The 25610-nt window shown below is 56.8% G+C and overlaps 10 protein-coding genes across 10 annotated transcripts; 5 read left to right on the top strand and 5 right to left on the bottom strand.

Annotated features, from left to right (window-relative positions):
• Positions 1–3: 3 nt before the first annotated feature.
• On the top strand, positions 4–3811 carry B0H64DRAFT_444556 (heat shock protein 60, mitochondrial precursor; the record flags this gene model as incomplete). The annotated part of the gene is made up of 7 exons (XM_062806793.1): positions 4–93; positions 204–345; positions 406–1912; positions 3159–3345; positions 3440–3513; positions 3569–3617; positions 3671–3811. 7 exons carry the CDS (start codon positions 4–6, stop codon positions 3809–3811), a joined length of 2190 nt encoding a protein of 729 aa, XP_062656799.1.
• A 441-nt stretch (positions 3812–4252) lies between these two features.
• Positions 4253–5334, bottom strand: B0H64DRAFT_476842 (cell-cycle control medial ring component; the record flags this gene model as incomplete). Its single annotated transcript, XM_062808170.1, has 2 exons — positions 5031–5334; positions 4253–4924 (listed from the first exon to the last, which is right to left on the bottom strand). Exons 1-2 carry the CDS (start codon positions 5142–5144, stop codon positions 4253–4255), a joined length of 786 nt encoding a protein of 261 aa, XP_062656798.1. The 5' UTR covers positions 5145–5334.
• An 817-nt stretch (positions 5335–6151) lies between these two features.
• B0H64DRAFT_444554 (uncharacterized protein) lies at positions 6152–9213 on the bottom strand (the record flags this gene model as incomplete). Its single annotated transcript, XM_062806792.1, has 4 exons — positions 6152–6711; positions 6768–7282; positions 7560–7756; positions 7900–9213. 4 exons carry the CDS (start codon positions 9211–9213, stop codon positions 6152–6154), a joined length of 2586 nt encoding a protein of 861 aa, XP_062656797.1.
• A 1706-nt stretch (positions 9214–10919) lies between these two features.
• Positions 10920–12571, top strand: B0H64DRAFT_209764 (uncharacterized protein). The gene is made up of 3 exons (XM_062799399.1): positions 10920–11209; positions 11306–11490; positions 11547–12571. The coding sequence occupies exons 1-3, from the start codon at positions 11068–11070 to the stop codon at positions 12348–12350; spliced, it is 1131 nt and encodes a 376-aa protein (XP_062656796.1). The 5' UTR covers positions 10920–11067; the 3' UTR covers positions 12351–12571.
• A 305-nt stretch (positions 12572–12876) lies between these two features.
• On the top strand, positions 12877–13989 carry B0H64DRAFT_327928 (mPR-like GPCR protein; the record flags this gene model as incomplete). Its single annotated transcript, XM_062800812.1, has 3 exons — positions 12877–13458; positions 13524–13754; positions 13828–13989. The coding sequence occupies 3 exons, from the start codon at positions 12877–12879 to the stop codon at positions 13987–13989; spliced, it is 975 nt and encodes a 324-aa protein (XP_062656795.1).
• A 48-nt stretch (positions 13990–14037) lies between these two features.
• B0H64DRAFT_326560 (NADP-dependent oxidoreductase domain-containing protein) lies at positions 14038–15119 on the bottom strand (the record flags this gene model as incomplete). The annotated part of the gene is made up of 3 exons (XM_062800745.1): positions 14038–14759; positions 14827–14950; positions 15012–15119. The coding sequence occupies 3 exons, from the start codon at positions 15117–15119 to the stop codon at positions 14038–14040; spliced, it is 954 nt and encodes a 317-aa protein (XP_062656794.1).
• A 981-nt stretch (positions 15120–16100) lies between these two features.
• B0H64DRAFT_419072 (uncharacterized protein) lies at positions 16101–18101 on the top strand (the record flags this gene model as incomplete). Its single annotated transcript, XM_062805354.1, has 1 exon — positions 16101–18101. The coding sequence occupies one exon, from the start codon at positions 16101–16103 to the stop codon at positions 18099–18101; it is 2001 nt and encodes a 666-aa protein (XP_062656793.1).
• A 785-nt stretch (positions 18102–18886) lies between these two features.
• On the bottom strand, positions 18887–21708 carry B0H64DRAFT_444550 (armadillo-type protein; the record flags this gene model as incomplete). Its single annotated transcript, XM_062806791.1, has 5 exons — positions 18887–19411; positions 19476–20105; positions 20162–21196; positions 21247–21327; positions 21565–21708. 5 exons carry the CDS (start codon positions 21706–21708, stop codon positions 18887–18889), a joined length of 2415 nt encoding a protein of 804 aa, XP_062656792.1.
• Positions 21709–23234: 1526 nt separating this feature from the next.
• B0H64DRAFT_444549 (mitochondrial ribosomal subunit S27-domain-containing protein) lies at positions 23235–23707 on the bottom strand (the record flags this gene model as incomplete). Its single annotated transcript, XM_062806790.1, has 4 exons — positions 23235–23251; positions 23310–23356; positions 23409–23617; positions 23669–23707. The coding sequence occupies 4 exons, from the start codon at positions 23705–23707 to the stop codon at positions 23235–23237; spliced, it is 312 nt and encodes a 103-aa protein (XP_062656791.1).
• A 193-nt stretch (positions 23708–23900) lies between these two features.
• B0H64DRAFT_403911 (ribonuclease III domain-containing protein) lies at positions 23901–25350 on the top strand. Its single transcript, XM_062804358.1, has one exon. It carries the CDS (start codon positions 24168–24170, stop codon positions 25149–25151), a length of 984 nt encoding a protein of 327 aa, XP_062656790.1. The 5' UTR covers positions 23901–24167; the 3' UTR covers positions 25152–25350.
• The last annotated feature ends 260 nt before the right edge of the window (positions 25351–25610 follow it).

The following is a 25610-nucleotide window of genomic DNA, read 5'->3' as shown; positions in this document are numbered from 1 at the left end:
ACAATGCAGCGTGCGTTGACAAGAGCCTCGGTCTCTTCCCCGCTTGGGGCCGCACGGCTCCGGTCGACCCAGCAGCTCCGCTTCGCTCACAAGGTACGTCATGAGGGGAGGATTGGCTCCGGCACTTGTTCCTAGAGGCACCTGAGCCATGATCCTTCACAAACAAACATAGGTTGGCAGATGCTAATGTTTGCTTCTCACAGGAGCTGAAGTTCGGTGTCGAGGGCCGCGCAGCTCTGCTCAACGGTGTCGAGACCCTTGCCAAGGCGGTGGCCACCACCCTCGGTCCCAAGGGTCGCAATGTCCTCATTGAGTCAAGCTTTGGCTCGCCCAAGATCACCAAGGGTCCGTTATCCCTGATATAGAACGGGATTATAGCAAACAACAAGACTAACAGAGCAATAGATGGTGTGACGGTCGCGAGGGCCATCTCCCTGAAGGACAAGTTCGAGAACCTCGGCGCTAAGCTCCTGGCCGACGTCGCGTCCAAGACGAACGAGGTTGCCGGTGACGGAACCACCACCGCCACCGTGCTCGCCCGCGCCATCTTCTCCGAGACCGTCAAGAACGTGGCTGCCGGCTGCAACCCCATGGATCTCCGCCGTGGTATCCAGGCCGCTGTTGAGTCCGTTGTCGAGTACCTCCAGAAGCACAAGCGCGACATCACCACCAGCGCTGAGATCGCTCAGGTTGCCACCATCAGTGCCAACGGGGATGAGCACATTGGCGCCTTGATCGCCAACGCCATGGAGAAGGTCGGCAAGGAGGGTGTCATCACCGTCAAGGAGGGCAAGACCATGCAGGACGAGCTCTCCGTCACCGAGGGTATGCGCTTCGACCGCGGCTTCGTCTCTCCCTACTTCATCACCGACGCCAAGTCCCAGAAGGTCGAGTTTGAGAAGCCTCTGATCCTCATGTCGGAGCAGAAGATCTCTGCCGCCGTGGACATCATCCCCGCCCTCGAGATCTCCAACAAGCTCCGCCGCCCTCTCGTCATCATTGCCGAGGACTTCGAGGGTGAGGCTCTTGCCGTCTGCATCCTCAACAAGCTCCGTGGCCAGCTCGAGGTCGCCGCCGTCAAGGCTCCCGGCTTCGGTGACAACCGCAAGTCCATCCTTGGCGATCTTGCCGTCCTGACCAACGGCACCGTCTTCACCAACGAGCTTGACGTCAAGCTCGAGAAGCTCACCCCTGACATGCTCGGCACCACCGGCTCCATCACCATCACCAAGGAGGACACCATCATCCTCAACGGCGAGGGTAGCAAGGACGCGATCGCTCAGCGCTGCGAGCAGATCCGCGGCGTCATGGCCGACCCCACCACCTCCGAGTACGAGAAGGAGAAGCTCCAGGAGCGTCTCGCCAAGCTTTCTGGTGGTGTCGCCGTCATCAAGGTCGGTGGCTCCTCCGAGGTCGAGGTGGGTGAGAAGAAGGACCGCTTCGTCGATGCCCTGAACGCCACCCGCGCCGCCGTCGAGGAGGGTATCCTCCCTGGTGGTGGTACCGCCCTCATCAAGGCCTCGTGCAACGCTCTCAACGACCTAAAGCCCGCCAACTTCGACCAGCAGCTCGGCGTTAGCATCGTCAAGAACGCGATCACCCGCCCGGCGCGGACGATTGTCGAGAACGCCGGCCTCGAAGGCTCTGTTGTTATCGGCAAGCTCAGCGACGAGTATGCTGCCGAGTTCAACAAGGGATTCAACAGCGCCAAGGGCGAGTACGTCGACATGATCGAGGCCGGTATTCTCGACCCCCTCAAGGTCGTCCGGACCGGTCTGATCGACGCCAGCGGTGTCGCCTCGCTCCTCGGCACCACCGAGGTGGCTATCGTCGAGGCGGCCGAGGACAAGCCCGTCGGCGGCGGCGGCATGCCCGGTGGCATGGGCGGCATGGGTGGCATGGGTGGCATGATGTAAAAATAGTGTAGCGTGTATTGTGCGACGGTTCTGGTCTTGATTTACGGCGACTCGGTTGGGGGCATCTTCGGTGTTTTCGGATTGTACAATGAGCCATGTCATCTCCTCTCTACGCTTCCTCTGTGTTCATAGCCGCATAAAACGGCAGTGGTGGCCCTGTATATTACAATCACACTGGGGTAGATAGAGCAGACGGAGAGAAAAACAAACCCTGAATGTAATTGATTACATGATGAAGCCTGGCGACCCGCGCGTGGCTGTTGATGGTGGTGAGTGCGTACTACCTAGGCAGAAATGTCGTAGCCTGGTTTGGATTAAGGAGGGACGAATCTGTCTGTATCTCACCTCCTACCCTTTGTTGACCCTCCGAAACTTTCGTAACTATCAGTTGCAACCTGACTGCGCAACCCAACGACGGGGGGTGGCTCTGTGGGTGGGAGGTGGGACAATAAATGGCTGGAAACAGGGGCCTGCATCCTTGAGCTCCCTGCTTTTAGTGTGGGCCACCCCGCGCCGAAATCACGTAAGCTTGGCAGCCCGCCGTCACCGCCGACAACGACCCCACCAAATGGAGCTGGTGTTGTTTTTCAGGCCCCCCCCCTCCCCCTCCATCCGTTTCATTATCGCTGGCTCACCTACCTCCACTGCCTCGTGTACTCGCACCTACCTTGCTTCTTATTTCCCCTTTTTAGCGGGTGAATTCCAATCCACTGCAGATACTCTTTCTGGCCCTTCGCTCGAGAAAGCCAATAATACCCCTTATCGTAAGTGCATCCACAAGCAGGCTGTGCTCGCCGAGCTCTCGTCTTGTTATTTAACCCCTCTTTCTCGCTCCTGCCCGGCGTCGCAAACCCAGACCCGCCCACAACATCCCCCCGTCTTGCGACAGCTCCGCCAACTTTCGCTAACCACCGCGATTGAGCACAGCTTGCCGTCCTCGATTCACACACTTTTATCCCCGTTATTTGACGATACAAGGCTAGCGCCTCAACATCCCACATCATGGTAATTATCACCCCGTCCTTCTTGTTCTCAGTGGCTTGGGCGTGCTGACCTTGTGCTTGCGCAGTCTCAATCCGGGTTAGTAACCCCGACTCTCCACACCGACAACTCTGATACTATTCCTTCTTCACGGCCAGCGAACGTCGGGCCCATTAGTCTTATGGCAGATGCCGGGGCAGGACGCATGGCCGCTGTTAGAGGCGCACACCCACACAGCTCGAGCTAACCCACGGATTCTAGAGCGACCGTCAGCCCCGACTGCGTAACGGCTTACAACGAGCTCAAGCTCAACAAGAAGTACAAGTACATCATCTTCAAGCTGTCCGACGACAACAAGGAGATTGTCGTCGAGAGCACCAGCGAAGACGCCCCTGAGTACGACAACTTCCGCGAGAAGCTCATCAACGCCCAGTCCAAGACCAAGTCTGTATGTAGGCCCCGTTCACTCAATGGATGGGCGGTAGCTAGACGGATGGCTTGTTTGCTATCGAGCTGACACAGCGGCTAACTTGGTCTTCCAGGGTGCCGTGGGCAAGGGCCCCCGTTACGCCGTCTACGATGTTCAGTACGACCTCGCATCTGGCGAGGGCACCCGGTAAGCCCCTTCCGAACGGGCACGGCGCCAGGTGGCAAGACTGACGGATGCGCAGGAACAAGATCACTTTCATCGCCTGGTCGCCCGATGACGCCGGTATTATGGTTCGTCGACCCCCATCGCACAACTCTAAATTGCCACTGACACTCGGTACCAGCCCAAGATGGTCTACGCCTCCTCCAAGGACGCCCTTAAGCGCGCCCTGACCGGCCTGGCCGTTGAGATTCAGGCCAACGACAGCGACGACATCGAGTGGGACTCGTTGGTGAAGACGGTCAGCAAGGGCACTGCCGCCTAAAAACGGGAAGCATGGTCTTTTTGGGTCCTGGTGTCTCATTCTCTAGTTGGCTTGGTCGGGCGAGCGTTGTTCCGGTAATTACGGCGCACTCCTCGTCTTTTGGGCAGTGTGCGTGGCCTATGTTGCTTGCGTGCTTGCGTGCGATGTGGGAAAGTAAAGGCATGACATGTTGCTGCTGATCAGCGGGAAAAGAGAGTTGATGTTCACGACGGCAAAAAGCGATCGGCCGAGGGTGCGCCCGCCCGGCATCGGAATGTTTTGTGCATTGGTCTGACGTACCGTAATCGCCCTGCGTGGGGGAAACGGGCATGTCTACGGAGTGGGAGAAGCTACACGTGGGAGCTGATAGCAATGAATACACCGCCGAGGCGGCCTCATAAAACACACCTCCCTACTCCTAATCTCCGTTCCCCGTCACCAACCCATCATCACCACCACATCCTATGACCTCCCCTCCCAAGCACCCCTAAACACCCCCAAAGCATCCCCAGCAACCCCCTCATCCCGCACCCTCTGCTGCAAATACCCCTTCAAATCCTCCCAAAACGCCTCCGTCTTCAGCACCCCCTCCCCACTCAACCCCTGCGCAACCGGCGCCGCGACCGCAGCCTCCCCCTCCCCTCCCACCTCACCAGCACCACTACCAGCACCGGCAGCAGCAGCACCATCCACCTTCTTCCCACCCACAGCCCCCCCAACCCCCTTAAAAAACGCCGCCCCTCCCCCAAGCACCATCACCCCCAACTCCACCCCCCCAACACCCCCAGAAGAAGAAGAAGAAGAAACAAGCTCCTTCAGCACTTTGCTATCCCCCACCGGCTTCTTGCCCACCAACAATTTGATCTTGTCCAGCGGGATCCCCGTCTCGGCCACCACACGCTCTTTGATCTCGGCGAGCGAGGTGGTTAGGGCGACGGCGGGCAGGGTGAGCTCGAAGGGGGGGTTGCGGGCCGAGCGCAGGGTTACGGAGGTGGCGGGGGCGGCGCCGGGGTTTTGTTTCGTGGTTGTGGTGCCGGTGGTGGTGGTGGAGGAGGGTTGGTCGGAGGGGGTGGTTGTGGTTGCTGGGGGGGGTTTGGAGAAGGGTTTTTGGGAGGCGTGGCGCGGGAGGGTGTACTGTGTGGTGGGTGGTGAGGAGGTTAGTTTGGTTGTTTTGGGGGTTGGTGGTTGTGTGTGTTGTTTGAAAGGGTGGGAGGGTGGAGGGGGGGAAAGGGGGACAAACAGGTGAATGGCTTGGGTAGGTACGCGGGTCCTCGATGTGGTCGGGCGAGATCTTGGGCGGTCGGCCGTCGAGGAGGGAGAGGAAGGTTTTGGCGAAGAGGATTTCGGTTGCCATTTTTGCGGTTCTTTGTCTTTTCTCTTCTTGTGGTGTTGCTCTGGGGTGGGATTGTCGGAAGAAGGAGAGACGGTTACGAAGTCGGTCCTCAGCTTGGTCGTGATGCCAAGTTGGAGGTGAGGCGGGACTTGCTCGGTGCCGTAGTGGGTGGGGGTGGGGTGCGCTTATCTTATCGCACCACGAAGAGCAGCAAACACCAGCCTCGTTCCTACACAGTATCTACCACCCTACTTGATCACCGGACTTAAAGTTCAATTCATTTGTTCTTTAATTGCATCGGATCGTGGTTTCCAACCGGCAATTGAAACGTCAGAAATTGTACTCAAGCAGGACTTCACCTCTGCACATGTTTGATATGATGGCGGCTGGGAAGATCTCGATATTCCTTCGTGCTTGCTGTGACTTGAACTTGTGAGCTCTCGGGACCCCGTGTTGACCGACCTATTCGTTTAAAACAATACACGGCCCGGGATTCATGCCCCTCGCAGGACTAGCTCTCGCCAGTCACCGGGTAGCAAGAATATTGAACAGCACAGTAGACAAATGGAGAGGAGAACAGAAGCATATTAGATTAAGCAAGCTATTCGGAAGCCGAGCATGGTCAGGACTGACCCATCTATCTGTCGTTACTCATCTATCGTCTAAAGTCGTCATTCATCATGTCTCATTTCCCCCGAGTCATCGGCCATGCCTTGCTTGTCGTGCTGCTGTGGTCGCGGCAAGGCGGCCAAAAAGGAAAAAAAAACCAAACAGAACCGTTCCCCGTGCTCTGATTTCTGTCAAGGCCCCCGGGAGGAGTCCCGGAATCCTTGTTCAGATCAGGCAATCCATCCATAATAAAACACCGTATTTTGGTCCGCCCAACCAGGCCAGTCGTCCCAAGTCGTAGCATATGTCGTGATGTTGCTGTTGAAACTCCAAAAGTATAACGCCTCTCACTTCCCGATTGTGATGGCGCCCTTGGTATACAATCCCCTCAGCCATATCCTTCTCTGAGCACCGGCGCCTCAGTTATCGCTGACGATGTCGCGAATGGCCCACTTCCAGGCATCGCCGCGGTCAGCCTGGTGGTTGATCCAGAGATGGCACTTCTTCCTCCACCGGTCTTCTTCCTCGCGCTGCCGGCGCACAAACTCGGGCCCGACGTCAAACTCCTCGCCCACCGGCCACTCGTGGTTGACGTCGCTGACGCGCGGGTTGCCGCCGTCGCTGGACGCCATGGTGCGCTCCTCGAGGTCGGGGATATCCCTGAACACGTCCTCGTCATCGTCAAAGGCGTTGAACCCGTCGAGCGTGTCGCTCTTTTCTGATTTGCTCTGTGGAGCCAGCTTCAGCCAGCACATGTTTTGCGGGTCAAAGACCATGCCGCCGACGACTTGCACCCCTTTGGTGGCACCGATGTTGGTGATCAAGGCTGGACGCGGCGTGGCGGTCTCCCGCTCGCGAACAATTGGCTGAGGCACAGATGTGATAGACGGAGAGGAGTTTGGAATCTCAAACGCATTAAGCGCGTTGTCATTGCCCTCCCATTGGAAAGTCTCTGGGTTGTACCACATGCCCTTGACCACTACAACGTGTTAACAATGCTACATACGCAACTAGGAGTAAAAAGGGACAACGAACTCTTTGGGTCTTTTGGCGGGTTGAGATTCGATATTAGGTGCGGTTTAGATTGCGGCGATCGCCGCATTTTCCTGCCCTTGGCGGTAGGTAGCGTGAATTGGGGCTGGGCATTGAAGTTGTTCTTGACGGAGAGCTGAGCAATGCGTTGAGTGGTGAGCGGTGCAATCATGCCCGCTGGGTTGCGCTGCGCAAGACTCGTCTCCCGTGCGATCCGGCTTGCGGTAGTATCGCGAGCAAAACTCGGCACGTTATCGACGCGTGAGGGGTATGGAGCGCGAGGGGACGGGGTGATATTACGGTCGGGCAAAATGCTTTGATACCCCCTGCTCTTCGTCTGTGACTTGGCGCTGAGTGGCTGCTTGAGGAACTTGGATTCTGCGTTGGTCGAGGTGGGCAGATCATCGAAGGCATCCAGTTCATGGCCGTCGCCAAAGTTTCGTGCCCGTTTAGGCATGCTGAGCCTGCCCCAAGCACCTTCTGGAGCAGCTTTCTCTGCCGAGCGGAACAGGCGCGGACTAGGCGACCGTATCGTCGACCGAGAGACTGCCCTTGAGTTAGGCCGGTATTCAATGCTTGTTTCCGAATCGTGACGACGGAAACTTCGTGTCTTGGCGTTGACATTGTATGACTGAGTTGCCGACGCGCCGGCAGGCAGGAATGGCACAGGAGCTTTGCGGGCCAAAGCAGCGGCGCTTTCAGAGGTCCGCATGCGCTCAACGGGGGTCTTGGGTCGCAGCGTGGGCGGACCTCGGGTTGTTTGTTCAGTTCGCGAGGGCGGCCGTTCGTACGCACGAGTGGGCGGGGGCCTTGCAGGGGACTGAGTCGCGCGCATTGCGGGCAACGAGCGCTTCAGGCGGAGCAGCTGCGTGTTTGTGGTGGTTGGGTCGTTTCTCAGCGACACCTGCGATGTCCTTTGGCCAAGTTCCCTCCGTCGCGGCGTTGTTGACGTTACAGTCTGCCCAGATGAGGGTGTCGTTGGGGCCGTAGCGCTACCAATACTTGTTACAGAAGATTGCGCTGAATGCCCTCCCATGCGAGACAAAGAGCGCCTCGAATGGGCGCGCTGGATTGGGCCACCGCTTTCAGAAACAGGTTCCAGCGAGGATTGGGTATGCGATCGCTCGTGGCTAACCATCGGCCCCATAGGCCGCGGGAGTCGGGATGCAGTGACGGGTTTGTTCGTGAACTTGAGCGCAACCGACGCCTTGGGTCGTGAAGGGCTGGTGGGTCTGGTGGCCTTGACCTGAATGTTGCGGTTGAGTGTCAACTTTCTCGAGTCGAAAACTTCTCCGTCACCGATATCGAGACCAGCGAGGAAGTCTTCCTTTTCATCCTTCTCGGATTTCCGCCTGGTGGGTTCCTCCCTGGCGGGTTCCTCATGGATGGTTTCTTCCGGGATTCGCGCGGGAGAGCGGCTCTTGCGGCGGCGTTTCAACCTCTCCCCGAGATCAAGTGGCCCGTTTGGAATGATCAAGCCGTCAAATGCCTCGTCCTCGCTTTCCATGATCGAGCTCGAAATACTGGGACTGAAAGCGGAGACAGACGAACTGCGGGTGGATTGAGCATCCCGTCGAGTACCGCCGAACCTGGTCCCGAGGCTGCCTTCGGCCCAGTCGAGGTCTTCTAGGATGTTGGTGAGGGTTGGAGTCTTCGGTATCTCCCTCTTGGACGAAAGTTTCAGCTTGCCATCCTCCGGGAGCTCGAAATCATCCTCAAAGTCGTCATCACCGCCAAGGATTCCGCCGGTGGATTTCTGAGGAGTCGGGGGCGTGATTAAAGATAGAGGTTTCGGTGCGCTACGTTTCTTGGACACCTTGATGGTGTCACCGCCATCTCCAAAAAAGTCGTCATCGTCATCGGCGTCTCGAAACTTCTCTAGGTCAATAAAGCTCGATGAGGTCGATTTTGTGTCCTTGGGCTCCTCCTGCATCATTATGGGCAACTCTCTTGGCGGTTTTGATGGGCTCGGCTGGGCCGAGTTGCTGACCTGGCGCAGAACTTCCGGAAAGTGAGCGCTGTCCCTGGATTTGATTTGCAACGCCTGTCCAGCATCGGGAAACTCAAGGTCATCCACCCAGTCCTCTTGGATTATCTTCTTGATCTTCCTGCCGCCAAGTCGCTTGATTGTGCCTCCCATAAGAGCCGAGGGTGGGACGTTTTTGGGGAGCGGGATGCCGGCCTTTGCGGCCGCAGCGATCGCATCGAGAGTCGATTTCTCGTCATTGTCTGGCAAATGAACTTGCTTCTCCTCCTCCCCGTGAATTGATTCGAAATCGGATCGGAACGAGGACGCCGAATCGCGGCGGTTAGATGAGACGTTGACCGAGTTTGAAATGGAAGGAAAACCGATATCGTCCCCGTCCATAATAAAGTCCTCATCGTCCCAGTTCTCTATCTGATCCTCTACGGGCGGACGCGCCTTCAGGCGCAACGTGGAGGAGTCCATGGCTGACTCTCCAAGAAAAATGCGGGTTTATGCGCGAGTGATAGAATAGCGGCTCCTTGGTCGCGGCGAGCGGCGAGCGTACCGGAGCACACTGCAACGTGTAGCGCGGGGCGTTGTGATCAGTGATGAGGATTCATAGTCGACAGCACTGAGCCTCTGGCCACCAATCGCCAACAGTTGACTGATCAATTCGGTTCGGGACGAAGAGCGCAAAGGTCGGATTGGGTTGCGGTTGTGGTACGGAGGTGTGATACCAAGCAAGTCGAGTTCTGCCCAATTATGCGATGTCGGGTCGATGGGACGAACGTGCGGAGTTGAGGGGTGCTGTGCAGATAGTTTGCATGGGAAATCGGGATGAAGCGGGTAGCGCGAGCTCGAGGTATCGAAGTCCTTCAGGGTGGGTCGACAAGAAGGATAATTGGAAGAATGCAGCAATATCTGGTGTCGTGTGTGTTGTCCCGGCGGAGGCGCGGAGGCGACGTGGGCTTGCGAAATTGAAATGGCGGGACTGTCAAATCGAGGTCTGTGGCTGGAAAAGTCGGGAGAGGGATGCAGAAAGCAGGCGAAGGGGGGCCAAGCTGCACCCGAGAGACAAAGGTGGAGCCACTATTGGGCGGGCTAACGAAGCCGGATTCCCCACGACCCCACTCTCCCCAGAATATTCGCTCGCACACACTCGTGAGACAGGCACGGTTCCGGTTCGAGAGCAAGCCTTGACAACCGATGATAAAACACTGCAGCAGCACATGAAGGCTGACTGAGTCAGAAAAATAATGTTTGCTTAAACCCTGCAGTCGTTACGTTCACGCGTGTTTCCTAGGGAACGATAAGATGCAGGTACCAAATCTTTCGTGGATGCACCCCATGACCCTAAAGCTGGCTCGTGCAGGGTCACCTCAGTTACCAGCCGTTGTCGCCACCTGGTTCGTCCAGCCCTGACGGGGAGGGAGCGCGTTCATGACGCGAAACGCGCCTCCCCACCTTCCCCCTAACTAAGCATCGAGTGGTCTTAGCATGAACATTTGCTTCATTCCCTCCCTCCCTACCCACGAGTTGAGCCTGTTGCCCGCTTCCAGGTCGACTCCCGTCCCCCTATGTTGGAGCTTGACGGAATATTAGAGCCAGCGGCATGAAAGCATCAAACTCCGGTGTCACATATAAATCGCGAGGTCAGCTCTCGCACATCGGTTCGAGGACGATAACATCGTGGGACCACGGCGGCGCCACAATTGGGGATAAACCAACTCCTGGCCTCATGGCGAAAACTATCCATTCTCGCCCCGCTCAAAGTGTCATTTGCATCACACGTTGTGCAGTTATGTTGAAAGCTTGAAAATCGAGAGGGTGGTTTGGGCGTTCTGTGTCTTTGCTCTGTGCTTCTGAGTCCCAGGGTTGCCTAAAGTTGAGCCCACCTGCTGCCTGCGACTTGCAGGTCTGAGCTCAACAACACATCCCGATTTTCCCACCCTCCACAAAATTCAGGGCTTCGCCATCTCTCTTCAACTTGAATAGATAACTTGGGGCAAGAACGGATGAAACGAAAATAGAAGCTTTGCATTGGCCTTTAAACAACACTTTCCCAAACTCCCGCGTCCCCGCTCTACGGTTGATCCTCCCCCACCAAGCTTTTCGGCGCCGTTGTACAAGAATTAAAGGCGTGAAACGAATCAAACATCTGATTACTTCGGAGCATTAAGACGCTCTCCTTCAAATCTCACAGCCTGTTTCACCCCAGCGGCGCCGCTCCCATCAACCACCTGCAAGGCCGCAAAATACGGAACAGTATATTCCGCCGGACCACCAATCTCCGTCCCGTCCCGGCCGCGGGATCCGATCCATCCACCTAGGCAGACCATGGTGTCCTCTCACATCATCCGCGTCCCTCGGACCGACGAAGAGGGCGCGTTTGTTCTGGGCGAGGTAACGCCCTCGGGATCCAAGCCGCTGAACATCAAGTTTGTCGCCACCGAGGGAGAGGAACCTTACGTGGTCAAGTGTGAGTCCCTCTTTCCGAAACTAGCAGGCCAGTTATAGGCCATCTATGTATAGACCAATCTCTTGGTTGTTCAATAAAGCTGATCATGCACCGTAGTAAGGCACGACCGGGTTGGTGAGCTGAGGGTTCCTAGTGGTCCTTGTTCGTCGGAGGAATGGGAGAGCATCCTGAAGGCTTTGCTTCTCGGCGCTGAGCCGATTGAGGGGATCGAGGCGGGCGCGGAGGCTAATGTGGGCAAGTCGATTACGATCACCATCAGGCGGCGGGTTGCAGGCATCAACGTAAGTCTTTACACGTATCATCAAAGACTGGACACGAAGCTAACAGTCTTCTCCAGCAACGCCTTGGCGCTCTGACACTCAACCACAAAGCGGATGAAGCTATACAACTGTTTGACTGGTGTGGCGGCGCGGCTGTGGAAAGGGAGAAGTTCCACGAGACAGTAGTCGCTGAGAAGGCCAAAGTATCCGACCTCGAAGCCCGCATCACCGAACTGAGGAACCAGCTGGACGAGCTTACGGAGTCCAAGAAAGCTAGGGAGGCTGAGATGCTGGAAAAGTTCTGCGGACTCCTCAACGAAAAGAAGGTCAAGATCCGCGAGCAACAACGTCTTCTCAGCACCGCCCAAGTCGACCATTCGAAGCTTGACGCGGCGCGCGCCTACCAAGCCACGCGTCCTGACATCACACAAGACGGCAAACCGGCCGAGTCCCGGCGTGCGAAGCGCAAAGCGCTCGAGGATGCTTCCGGGGGCGGATCATCTTCCGATTCAGATGATGGGTTCGAAAAGGTGGCGCCCAGCACTGGTGTCGAGGAGATGGATGTCGATTCGAAGGAGCCATCACCACGGCAGGAGATCAAGGAAAGTCCCGAGTCGGAGGACCAGGAGACCACCGATGGCGAGGCAACCGAGACCGGGAGCGAGGCGGACGAAGAAGAGGCAGCCCCGGCGCCGTCACCACCGCCTAAGCCTCGCCAGCAACGGAAGCCGACAGCTAAGACCAGTGCAGCAGCAACCAGCAAGGCAGGGAAAGGTAAGAACGTCGCGATACACCCCCCGAAGAGACCGGTCAGGAAGACCAAGGCTGCTACCCCGCCGCCGGCCGAGGGCAGCGAAACAGAATCAGACGATGAGTTGTAAGCGGCGCAACGAACTACCTGGTATGGACCTTGGGTAGGACAGACGCGTCTAAACTTTAGCAACCCCTGTATTTCAATTCCTAAACATGAATCGCAACAAGTAACTAGCGCCTATCAAACATCTATCCTAAAGTCTTCCGCAGGGTGACAAAAGAACAACAAAGAAAACATACAACACCGGGGATTCGCTGGTCACCGACCCAACTACTAATCCGGCCCTTGCGAGGTTAACGAGGGGGGTCGGAGCGGACGGGATCCCGTGTTTGCCTATGTGCCCTGGTCGTAGGTTGTAAAGTATACCGGATTTGGAAGCCTTGGAGTTGGCATCTAACACCGTGTTAGATGCCATACCATTTTCTAATTCCCGGGCCTAGATAAGGGGGTTACCTCCGGCGGTCAGCAACTTCAATTAGATCTCAGTTGCCTCCCAAGCAAATGGAAGCATGGAAGCCCAACAAAGCCCTTCTTCCCGTCCCAGCCTGCCCCTCCAAGTATCGTCTCCCATATTGCCACCAGGCGCGATAGCAATGCCTCCTGCTCATCGTCGGGTCTCGCCCTCGCAACCAGCCGAGGAGCGCAACGAGCTACCTGTCGCGGGAAGTGGTTACGCGCACGAAAGATTTTGGAGAAATAAACCCAAAGCCAGCAAGGCACGCCCAGTTCTTCTCTCATTTGACGAGCTTCCGGAATGGCAACAGGATAGCGGGTACATTCGGCATGGCTATCGCCCAATCTCAGGCTCGGCGCAGGTCTCATTCAGCAGTTGGTCCTATCTTCACAACGAGTCGGTAAACATATATTCCCACTTGATACCAGGGATCGCCTTTCTGCTCGGCGAGTGGTATATCCAACAGTATCTTGCAAGTAGATACTCCACGGTCACGGCCACTGATTACCTCATCTTCACCTTCTTCCTCTTGACTGCCGTTATCTGCTTGGGGCTGTCAACGATATACCACACCTTGCTGAACCACTCCCACAAGGTGGAACAACTCTGTCTACAGCTTGATCTGGTGGGCATAGCCTTCTTGACAGTGGGCGATTTCATCTCGGGAATACGCATGGTCTTCTACTGCGAATCTCTGCAACGCAACATCTACTGGTCTATGGTGAGTCGATGTCCGTGTGCCCCATACACTTGTATCTTGTATCTGACAGTTACTTTGGTTGGCAGACTGGAATTCTCGGTGCGCTTACCATCGGAATCATGGTCAGTCCGAGATTCCAGGGTCGCGAGTTCCGCATTTTCCGAACACTCACGTTCGTGGGGCTTGGTACGTCTGGCTTTGCACCATTGATACATGGAATCACGATGTTCGGCTGGTCGCAAATGGTTAAGCAATCCGGAATGCCCTACTATCTGGTCGAAGGGGGCTTCCTTCTGGCTGGAACCTTTTTTTACGCTGTAAGACTCCAGATTTCCCGAGGTCGCACACTTGATGGCAACATAACTGATCCTGACTCCTGCATTTCCCTAGACCAAGTTTCCCGAGAGTCGATATCCAGGCAAATTCGATATATGGGGCTCCTCCCATCAACTATTTCACATCATGGTGGTGCTCGCCACTGTGACTCAATTGGTTGGATTATTGCAGGCCTTTGACTATAATTACTTCCACCGAATATGCTCGTCTCTCTAAGGCACGGCCGTTATCCGACTGCTTGTATCCAACCCGCGCACCAGCAACTTAACGACGATCATCCTCAGCAAACTCCTTCCCCCAAAACCCCCTAAAATGCTTCTCCCTCCCCTTCTCCGCAATCTCCCCCACCTCCTTGGGCGTCAGCTTAAAGAGCGGCAGCCTCTGCATCCAAGTCCTCAACCGCTCCTCGTTGGAGCTCGTGGTGATGGCAACAATCCCCTGATCAAGACACCACCTGAGCGCAACCTCCCCGGGGGTGACACCATACTTTTCCGCGAGGCGCTCATACACGGGATCAACAGGGCCCGGCGCGGCCTTGGTCACGGCCGTCAGGGGCGAGTACGCCTGGAGGGCGATGCCCTTGTCGCGGTGGTAGGCCAGCAGGCCGTCCGGGTCGTGCTGCAGGTAGGGGTGGTACTCGATCTGGTTGACGGCCGGCGGACCCGCACTACCGGGCGTCTGCAGGGTGGCCTCGAGGTGCTCGCGCAGGTAGTTGGAGACGCCGACGGAGCGGGCGCGGCCCGACGCCCGCACGGCCTCCATCTCGGCCCACTTCTGCTGCAGCTCGGCCGGCGAGCGCGCCCAGAAGGGGCTGTGGATCAGGTACAGGTCCACGTAGTCGACGCCGAGCTTGGCGAGTGACCGCGCGAAGGCCGTTTCGACCGTCTCGCCCGCCCGGCAGGATGTTTTGGTCGTGATGAAGAGCTTGGACCGGTCCACGCCCGAGCGCGCGATGGCGGCGCCGAGCTCGGCTTCGTTGCCGTAGGCTAGAAGGCGGAGGAGGAGGGTTTGGGTTAGGATGGGGGTGGTAAGGGGGGGAAGGGGGAGGCATACCCTCGGCGCCGTCGAGGTGGTAGTAGCCATTTTTGATGGCGGTCACGGTGTCGTTGATGATGTTCTCGTCGAGTTTGTCTGCGTTGCCCCGTTTGAATCTGGCTGTCCCGAGACCGTAGCCGAGCTTAGACCGGCGGTGTAAACAGGGTGTGCCGTACACTGAGGGCTATTCCCATGCTACTTACCATGGGGATTTCATGTCCGTCGTTCAGCTTTAGGAAGGGGATGTACTCGGTCTGCTTGGGAGCGGTCCCCGAAGCATCGGCGTGGAACGTGGATGTGTCCGAATTCATTTTGACAAGTTTTGAAAGAGAGTAATACTATGTAAAATCGCTGCTGGCGAAGACTAACGGCCAATCCGTGATTTAGTTATTCAAATATGCCATCTACAAAAGTAGGGAGTCTAGCACCGAGCTCGACCTACACCTACACAGTAGAAAGCCGTGCCCCCCCCAATGGTTCATGCCGCCGGTGCGGGGCACTCGGCACCGACGCCGACTTGGAGATTGCGGGGTTTGAAGCACGAGCTTTGAAGTGCCGCCTCATAAATGCGATCTATGACGCCATAACGAAGAATTGTGTACTCTGTACGTACAAGTACCTACCTAGGTACCTATCTATGGACCTTACACAATACTGTGTAGGTTCAGGAGCTCAGTGCTCAGGTCCACCTGAGGACCTCCTGCCGCGGGGCCACTAAAAGTCGCCGCAGAAACGCGACAACAGATTACATGCTAAGAATACAGGGGCAATGACGCCGCAATGCAGATCCCTGGAGACATTGCCCGCTTGTTCCATCGCCTCGGGGCGCCACCCGGACCTGAGCATCCGGCGGGCCTGCCGTTTAACTGTGTAAGGTAGGTCGATGTAATCTGGGTTGGTTGCTCATTCCTTCTACAAAACCACTCACTCACTGACTGACTTGCCAAATGGTCAGACAAGACTTTATGAGCACATACGCCAAAGCTTGCCATTAATATAATAAATATCGCATATCGCAGAGGCGCGGACGCAGTATTTAGGATCTCTGATACTCCCCATAACTATTTTAGCTCCGAACCCACGCCGTCATCTCAACTGCCCGCTGCAAGCCGAGCGAGCCCGGAACGGAATCCGCACCGCAACCGGGACCCTCGGCATTATCAGCTGGAGACTTTACACAAGACAACCCCATGCGTTTCCAGCCCGCTGCTCGCTGTCTAGCAGTCGCGCAACAGTTTCGAGGCCCCTGGAGCCGATCCTACTCAGCATTCACATTCACCAACCCCAACGCCATGGCCGCACCCAACAGTTCCTCGTCGTCGACTCAAAGAGATAGCGAGGGAGTCACACTTTCCGCGCTTCCCAAATCATGGCACTTCACCTCAGCGCTTCCTGCAGATCAGCTCTTCCCGACCCCGGCCGACAGCCACAAGGCATCGCGCGAGGATCTCGGCCCCCGCCAGGTGCGCGGTGCTCTGTTCACATGGGTACGCCCAGAGACCCAGAAGGAGCCAGAGCTACTGGCCGTATCCCCAGCAGCCATGCGCGACCTGGGGCTGGCGCAGTCGGAGGCAGAGACGGAGGAGTTCAAGGAGACGGTAGTCGGCAACAAGATCCTAGGCTGGGACTCTGAGACCCTTTCAGGGCCCGGCTACCCCTGGGCGCAGTGCTACGGCGGGTTCCAGTTCGGCGACTGGGCAGGCCAGCTCGGCGACGGGCGAGCCATCAGTCTCTTTGAGTCGACAAACCCGCGCTCGGGCGTACGCTACGAAGTGCAGCTCAAGGGCGCCGGCATGACGCCCTACAGCCGCTTTGCCGACGGCAAGGCCGTCCTGCGCAGCAGCATCCGCGAGTTCGTCGTCAGCGAGGCCCTGAACGCTCTCAAAATCCCCACAACAAGGGCCCTCGCCATCAGCTTGCTGCCCCATAGCAAAGTCAGGCGGGAGCGTCTCGAACCGGGGGCCATCGTTGTCCGCTTCGCCGAGAGCTGGCTGCGCTTCGGCACCTTCGACCTCCTCCGCGCGCGCGGCGACCGGGACCTCATCCGGCGCCTCGCCACCTACGTGGCGGAGGACGTCTTCAGCGGGTGGGAGAACCTGCCCGGCCGGCTCGACGACCCGGACGACCCATCCGAAACCTCCGTCCCGCAGCGCAACATTCCTCGGGACACGATCCAAGGCCCGCCGGGATCCGAAGAGAACCGGTTCGCGCGGCTGTACCGCGAGATCGTGCGGCGCAACGCGCTGACCGTGGCCAAGTGGCAGGTGTACGGCTTCATGAACGGGGTGCTCAACACGGACAACACATCCCTCTTCGGCCTATCAATGGACTACGGCCCCTTCGCCTTCATGGACAACTTCGACCCGGCGTACACGCCCAACCACGACGACTACCTCCTACGCTACAGCTACCGCAACCAGCCGACCATCATCTGGTGGAACCTCGTGCGCCTAGGCGAAAGCCTGGGCGAGCTCCTCGGCTCGGGAACAACCGTCGACGACCCCACCGTCATCAGCACCGGCCCGACCGAAACCACCGCCCCTTCCATCGTGACCCTCGCAGAAAAGCTCATCAACCAAGCCGGCGCCGAATACAAAGCCGTCTTCCTCGCCGAATACAAACGCCTCTTCACCGCCCGGCTCGGCCTCAAAACCCAACAACCCACCGATTTCGACACCCTCTTCTCCCCCCTCCTCGACACGCTCGAAGCCCTGGAACTCGACTACGCGCTCTTCTTCCGGCGGCTGTCCAGCCTGCCCATCTCGTCCCTGGGCACGCCGGCCGCGCGGCTCGAGCGCGCGGCGCGCTTCTTCGACCGCGACGGCACCATCACGGGCCTGGGCGGGGACGCGGGCGCCGGCCGGCAGCGCGTGGCCGACTGGCTGGCGGCGTGGCGCGGGCGCGTCGTGCAGGACTGGGGCACGCTCGAGGACTGGGGTTCCAGCACCCCGGCGGGTGCTGGGACTGAGGCTGGCGTGGATGGGGGGCGGAACGGGAGCGGGGCCGTGTCGGACAAGGCGGACGCGGAGCGGATGGCGGCTATGAAGAGGGTGAATCCCAACTTTGTGCCGCGCGGGTGGATTTTGGATGAGGTGATTCGGCGGGTGGAGAAGGGAGGGGAGAGGGAGGTGTTGAAGAGGGTCATGCACATGGCGCTGCATCCGTTTGAGGATAGCTGGGCCGGGAGGGAGTTCGATGGCGCGGTGTATGAGGGCGATAAGGAAGAGGAGGTGCGGTGGACAGGTGATGTGCCCAAGACCGAGAGGGCGATGCAGTGTAGCTGCAGCTCGTGATTCTTCCGTAAGGGGCAAAGGACCAGCGTTTGGTGTATGTTTGATACGATTTCAACGAACGTTTCTCTTCTCTTCCATTGACGGTCTGGCTGGTTCACATGCCGCGCCATCATCACGCAAGTTACGACAAACAAAGAATAATAATCATCGGTCGATAAACGAGAGACTATGAGCGAGAAACTATCCGACTACATGGACAAGGCCAGGTAATCCATAGCGGGCCATGCATCTTCAGCGAACGATGATCTTCCGTCTCCTCCTGATAGCACAAAAAAAGAACAGCAAGCAAAGCGTGTGGTAACATCCCGATACCATTACCGCCCTTGCGTCCGTCACGTTTCCACCACTGGTGATGTCTGCCGAAAAGAAAAGAAAAATGATTCCTCAGAGCTATATAGGGTTTGGAACGGATGCTAGAACGGCCCCGTTTCGAAGAGGTGGTGTTGGTGACTGCCCCTCTTAGATCTTGACACGACAGATTCAGCCTTCCTCCGAAACGGGTTCTGCAACCGTTCGAGATTGCAAAATCCATAACCATGATGTGTCCAAGGCACTCGAATGGGCAGTAGCCTCCCGAGCGTAGGATGTCGGGTGATTTGGGAAAATTAGGTGCTGACGAAGATGCTCGTAAAACAGAGTCTCATATGGTGTAGGAGAACTCCCGTCTAAGAAACGTTCGCGAAATTTATTGTGGTGGACCAAAAAGAGGAGAGAGCCCGGCAGCCGCAAGGCCGTGAGAGAAGAGTGAAGCGAGCTCCTGTTCCAAGTTGACAAGAGTCACTGGCCTAGCGGTAGCTGCTGCCGTAGCGAGAGCTGCTAGCCATCCGTCCCGGCATGGGACCGACGGCAGGGCCTGGGCGAGTGGCAACCGCGTGGTTGGTGCAGAGCATGCCGACCCGGGAGCCGAACTTGGAGCCGCGAAGAGAGACCATATGCTTCCGGATATGGGCGGCGACAATCTCGCGGTGCTGGGGAGCCGCGTGGGTCAGGATGTACTGAATGAGGTAGTTGCCGTACTGGTCGCTAGCAATGTCGATCAGCGGGATCCGGGGACGGTCGATGCGGCCCTCGCAGACGCGGTCCAGGTAGCGGCCGAGGAAATCGGGGCCGCCAATCTTCAAACATTTCTCAACGACCTTGGAGGCAAACTGATCCATGCTGTACTCGGCAGCATAACGGATAACATGATCGATCGCCCGGCTGCGATCCGCCGGGGCGCCGTGCTCGCAGACGTGCTGAATGCACCAGTTGCCAAACTGTCCGTGGGCCACAATATTAATGTTGGCCAGGACCTCCTCAATGCAGGGACGCTATAGGGAAGTTAGCAACTACGAACATAGGTGATCCGGCACCACGCGCCAGGCATCATCTTACCTTGTCCTCTTCCAAACAGTTCTCAAATATGTTCTGTACAACCAGGCTGCCCGTCTCACCCAACGCAACCTCGTGCCACATGCCGCGCAGGGCCTCGTTGACATACTTCATAATCTGCGGCGGCGACTCGGTCCAACGCAGCTCAAACAGTTTCTGCCAGACATGACAAGCGTAGCGGTGAATAACCGTCTCGGGAATCCGTCGCAGCAGCTCGTGTACCATGATCGCCTTGTAGTCTTCCGGGACCGAGTCGAATGCCTTCTGCACTACGTGGCAGCCAAAAGGGTCCATCGACAAGTTGAGCGTGTTGCCGCGAATGGCCTGGGCGATCTTGATGACCTGCTCTGGAGTGCCATGCTCGAAACAGCGCTGCACCAGGAAGTTGCCGAAACGGTTGATCATCAGAGGGTAGGCCTGGGCAACGATAGCCTCGACGATGTCGTACTTCTGCTCGGGAGTTCCAACTTTGAGCTTCTGCTGCAGAAAAATGGAAGCCTGCTGGTCATTGTTGCAGACGATCTTGTCGACGATGTATTTCCAGTCGCAAGAAACATTCCGGTCAAGCAGGCGGCGGTAATTGAGGGGTTCGGTGGTGGGCGACACATAGGTTTGGCCGTCCGCAGTTAGAGTCTGGAGAGCCACGTTAGCGATGATTCGCACGAAGCCTTAGTCGATCATTCACTTACCTCCCCTTTCCACGACGAGCTGGCCGACGTGAACTCGGTGGCATGAGGAGAGAGCGCAGTCCCCACCGGTTGCTGCTGGTAAGGCGAGTACGGCCCGATTCCCATACCCCCACTCATCATGGCTTGCGGGCCGGCGGAATAACCCTGCGTCATCTCGTAGGGAGCAGGACCCATGTTGTAACCGTTAAAACCGCCACCAAAATTGTTCGACGATCCAAACCGATTATCATATCGATTGCTACGGCGGCCCACGGGTCTCATCGCATCCTGGTCAGGAGTCATTCGGTCTTGCCGGTACATGTCCATGCCGGGTGGCGGGAAGGTTGGCTCATAGCTGGCGGCGCGGGTGTTGGGCCACGGCATCTGCTGGGGTCCATCAATCATCATCTGGCCCTGGGGGTAGGAGCCGCCAAATGCGGGCTTGGTGTTATTATTCCAGATGCCTCGAGGACGGTTCAAACCCGTGGCTGGTAGCGGGTCGCCAACTTCTGAGGGAGTGCCGTCCTGGCCCATCCAGCTATGCTCGCGAGAAAACGGCGGCATCTTGCCCGAGGCGTTGAGCGCCAAGGCACCAGCACCGACTCGAGAGGAGGGCGGTGAACTGGGGTTCACCATAGCGGAAGCGTAGTCGTGCTCGGGAACCAGCACTGGTGTGACACACTCACTCTCTGGCATGACGCGATTGTGTGCGAGCTCTTGGTCCAATCGCGAAATCTTGCTTTGAGCCTGGGCAAGCTCGAGCTTGAGCCGCAAGAGTTCCTCAGCAGTCGCCTGGCCCTCAATCGGGGTGGCGCTCGCAGATCGAATTCCCGGCGCGGTGGGCGCGGGGAAAACATCGATGGCTGGAGTGAGGGGCAGCGAACTGCACGACGACTGGTGGTCGAAACCGCGAGTATACGCCGTCTCGTCATCAGCAGCCTTTGGGGCCTCGGTCTGCTGCTGCATAATCGAATGCTGCTCAGAGAGCTTTGCGTAGAGTTTGTCCATCGGGTACGAGTCGGTCGGTGACAACGACTCATGCTTGATCTTCAACTTCTATCACGATCAGTTTTATCGCTGTGTTGAAGAGCTGGGGCGCCACATACCTTGGGGTAATTCTGATTCGCCATCTTGGAGGTCGCCAGAGCGCTTACAGGTTTCTTGAGGGGAAGGGATGCGGCGGCTTCCTGGATAATCCGAGTCAGAAGGGCTTCTCGAGATACTCCGATGCCGAAGACATGGTAGGAGGAAAGTTCTTGTAGTTGACGGACAAAGATAACGGGGTAATGTGATGAATAATTTCGGAGAAGTCCCATCAATTGAGAGTGGGATGACAAGAAAGGTGAAGGACTGAAAGGAGCGTACACTGAAAAGCCGGCATCCAATTGGGACCCGACCAGGACTTGGGGGCAGCTTTAACCTACTTTGGATTCGTGACCCATGAAATCCTCAAACTCATTCGAGTTTTCATCCTGCTCATCCTGCGAGCTGCTTCTAGGGGTGGCCGCGTGGCAGTCGCTAGACCGGCCTGCCGATGGCGCGCCGACGATAACTGCTGCTGCAGACATGGTGCGTCGATTCGGGATGTTTTCCGCAACTAGTGCTAGTTCGAACGTGTGATTACTCGTGGCTGTTTCTGCAATCGACTTGACAATGGTGAGGAAAATGATCAAGATGTTCAAAAGAAGTAGATTTGGGGTTTAGAGTGAAGGGGTTGAAGTAAAACAAGTTGATGGGAGGATGGCAGAGGAGGGGGAGAGTAGGACTCTGCAGAAATAATTTGCAATGAAAAGAGCCGGAACGGAAGGGGTGGTAAGGGGAGGAAGGCGCTTTCGAGGCCTCGGTGTTGGCGCCGAAACGCTACTGAGGCCAACCAGGTACAAAATCCGGGGGAACACCAAACCCCTTGTTTCTTGATTTGCTTACCTCGGATGGGAACATTCAACTAGAAAGGAAGTGGATCTCAACCGTCCGACGTATTGAAGATCGGGTAAAGGAAATGGCAGTCAAATGAATCAAAATTGGATGTCGAGGAAGACGGATGGGTGTGTTGACGCAGATGGTCCAAAAGGAAAAATAAATTGGAGTCAGGGGGCCGGTCCAAGTCAACCTGGAAGAGCGAGGTTCTTTCCATTGTCAGTTTTGCAATTTGAGTGATTGTGAGGCCACAAGGCAACACCTACCCAAGCTTGCAAGTATTCAATGAACAGAACCGATCGGTGCTGCCTGATCGGGCCATGATCGGGTTCATGAAGGAAGGTGCCGGCCGGGGGAGGTTTGAATCGGCCGTAAGTGGGGCCGATGTGGGGCCGAAGACCAACCAGACCGATGCCCTGCGGGTTGTTGTTTCCCGTTTGGGATTTTCACCAAACATGGCGTTCTCGGATTGTGAGTAAAACTGGGTTTGTAGGGCAAGAGGCTCTTTGTCCAGCTGTCTCCTGGCACTCACATACTGGAAGACTTTAGTCCTACGTTGAGTTGAGCGTCACTGAGCACACTCTTGTCTGTTGCTGTAATAGCCCCAATACAGCCAGTCACCTGAAGAAAGAGTTTTGTATTAGTATCAAGAGATCCAGAGCTTTTCTCGAGTGCAAGAATGAAACACAAATCTGGGCGCATTCCCATAACAAAAGAGCACAGACCACAGCCCAAAGGGAGCTTCTTCTTCCCTGCAGGGTGATTGTCTGAGAAGAGTAAGTGTTTGGATAAACAGCGCTTTTAGGTCAGAGAACGGACAAAGCCAAAGAGAAAGAGCCTCACTGTGGGCTCTGGGAAAAATAGGTTGAATGGTGATGGAAACTGATGCTGACTCCCACTGCCTGCCAATACCTGCTAGGTCTTAGGCAGGATAGGCACCCTCCCGCATATGTTCTCTAGATGCCTCCTTCGCGGCTGGGCAGTCGGTCTGGAAAGACCTGTAGGGGCTCTGCGACCGGCTTGCCCTTAATATATCTACCACCCCGCAAGTGCTCGCGGATAAACCCAAGCTCAGCAGGACAGGACACTCGTGTGGTCAATTCGGGTATATTTTTGCCCTCCTCTATACAGTAGTAGTACATCTCGTGCCGTAAGTGTGGTTTATTTGCCCGATTGCTTATTTCTTTTTCTTGTCTGGTCACTGTTAGCACAGCTCGAGGCGCTCGGATAGACTTCGACAGCCGAAACATACCCCGATCCTTCCCTTTCTTCGGTGTCCCCTTCCCACGAGCTTTGAGACTGTTATCTGTTAGACTAGCACAACGGCGTATAATGGGACGGGATGACGCACGCTGCGACGTGTTCGAGGCGGTCGAGTTCGTCGTCGTCTTCAACCTCAAGCTCGAGTGCCCTGAATTCGTCCTGGAAATCGCGGAACGACATGACCTTGCGGGGGTAGTACGAGGCAAGGGCGGGTCCCCTGAGTCGCTGTCGCAGGATCTTGTTGCCGGTGCGGACGCCTTCGGGGTTGTATGTGGTCGAGAAGAGCTGGCATTGAGCCTGGTCTGGTTAGCATTATGTTGATTCTGTAGGCTGGGAGCTGACGCATACCTTCATCAAGGCGAGCAGCCGCGCGCGAGGGACCGACATCTTGCCGCTACATGAAATGGGCGGACCGGCTCGAATGGGACGGTCGAAGAGATGCGAGACTTGACGTTGCGAAGATCTCGGGCGGTTTTGCTAACATCCAATCATCTTGGTTCTTATGGTGGGGCCGCAGCGAACCCTTGCAGTTGTGTGGGCAATTGAAGACTTGGCAACGCCAAAATCCAGTCGGGTCCAGGTCGCCTCCTACATACACATAACAAGCGCTTCCGATTACACAGTACTAAAATCAACGAAGAGACTCACAGGTAGCAAGCCGGGATGGTTTCAAACTGGTCGGCCACGCCTCATCTACTATTTTCCGAGATCTAGTAAGCCGGTTTCGCCCACTGCAGTGCGCTGCAGAACATTGCCGAGGGTGGATCATCTACATCGGATCTTGATTTCTTCATCATTGTCATTTCTCAACTTCACTCACCACCAACCACTCACCCCACATCTCAAAATGACAAAACGCACCCACAGCGAGTCGGCGACCCCGTCAGCGCCTTCAATAATACCAACGACCACCCCCGAACCCGCCTCAAAACGCATCAAACCCTCCACCACCGCCACAGCCTCACCTCAAATACCACCCTGGACCATTTTCACAAAATGGACCTCCGACAGCATCGCCAAAGACCACCCGCCCTTGCCACCCGTGCTAGACAACGCCCTCGAGACGGCAGCTCTCACCCACTCGGGGATGCGCAAGAACCTGTCGGACCCGAGCTATGAGCAGCTCGAGTGGATCGGCGACGTGTACCTGGAGCTGATCGCGTCGGAGCTCATCTCGCAGACCTTCCCGACGCTGGACCCGGGCCGGTCGTCGCACTACCGCGAGATGCTGGTGCGCAACACCACGCTGGGCCAGTTCTCGGTGCACTACGGCCTGGACAGGCGCGCCAACTTCCCCGCCGAGTTCGGCCTGGGCGGCCGCCCCAACGGCACCAAGGCCAGCGAGAAGCAGCGCGCCAAGGCCCTGGGCGATATCTTCGAGGCCTATGTCGGCGCCATCGTGCGGTCGGATCCGGAGAACGGGATGCGCCGCGCGGCGGAGTGGTTGAAGCTGCTGTGGGGCCCCGTGCTGGAGAGGCAGATCCGCGAGGAGGAGAGCGGGTCGCGGGTGAAGGATCGGGAGCTCAATCCGAAGACGCAGCTGGAGCAGTTGATAGGAGGGCACGGAGTGAGGATTGAGTACAAGGACTTACCGTCCGGTGGGAAGAAGGATCGGAATACAAACCAGGAGTTGTTCTTCGTGGGGTGCTTCTTGACAGGGTGGGGGGAGACGGCCCTGCAGCTGGGGCATGGCGGCGCGCTTGGGAAAAAGGAGGCGGGCCAGAAGGCTGCGGTCAGGGCGATGGAGAACAAGAAGCTGATGAAGAAATTCGGCGAAAAAAAGAAGGCTCTCGCGGCCGCTAGGGCGGCGCAGGCTGAGAAGGCCGCGTAGAATATGGGCCGAGGGTGTGATATAAAACAAAGCACAAATGGTGGTATGCAACGGCATCAAGCTACACCATCGAGCTAGCTTTGCACATTCAACATAAGAATGAGGTGTTTATCGCTCCCAAGCCACAACATCGTTACCAATATGTTCTAGATAATGTGTTAGTTAAGAAGAGTAATTCAGCGCCACGAGGCACAGCCCAGATCGAGGGACAGACTTCAGTGAAATGCAATCGATATCGTCACACGAGGGTCCAGACTAGCTTTGGTTTGAAGAATGACATGCTCAAAAAGTAGATGGATAACTGCCCAATAAGGACAGAGGAAACAAGCAGCAGCAAAATCTCGCCGGCTCGCTCCCTGTAGGGAGGTAGGTGGGTGGGTAGTTAGGTAGCTATGTACGAGGCCCCTTTTCGGTTTACTTCGGGTTGTCGCCTTGATGAAAGGGACGACTTGCATATCA

Source organism: Chaetomium fimeti, assembly GCF_033439085.1.
Source record: "Chaetomium fimeti strain CBS 168.71 chromosome Unknown B0H64scaffold_6, whole genome shotgun sequence".
NCBI classification, from domain to species: domain Eukaryota; kingdom Fungi; phylum Ascomycota; class Sordariomycetes; order Sordariales; family Chaetomiaceae; genus Chaetomium; species Chaetomium fimeti.
The sequence above is the reverse complement of the archived record's forward strand: the minus strand, read 5'-3'. Positions and strand labels throughout refer to the sequence as shown.

Bases quoted from the DNA above. Each gene is read 5' to 3' on its own strand.
- B0H64DRAFT_209764 (XM_062799399.1), top strand. From the start codon at position 11,068: ATGGTGTCCTCTCACATCATCCGCGTCCCTCGGACCGACGAAGAGGGC. The intron at 11,210-11,305 runs GTGAGTCCCTCT...CATGCACCGTAG, and splicing joins GGAACCTTACGTGGTCAAGT to TAAGGCACGACCGGGTTGGT. The intron at 11,491-11,546 runs GTAAGTCTTTAC...AGTCTTCTCCAG, and splicing joins GGCGGGTTGCAGGCATCAAC to CAACGCCTTGGCGCTCTGAC.
- B0H64DRAFT_403911 (XM_062804358.1), top strand. From the start codon at position 24,168: ATGACAAAACGCACCCACAGCGAGTCGGCGACCCCGTCAGCGCCTTCA.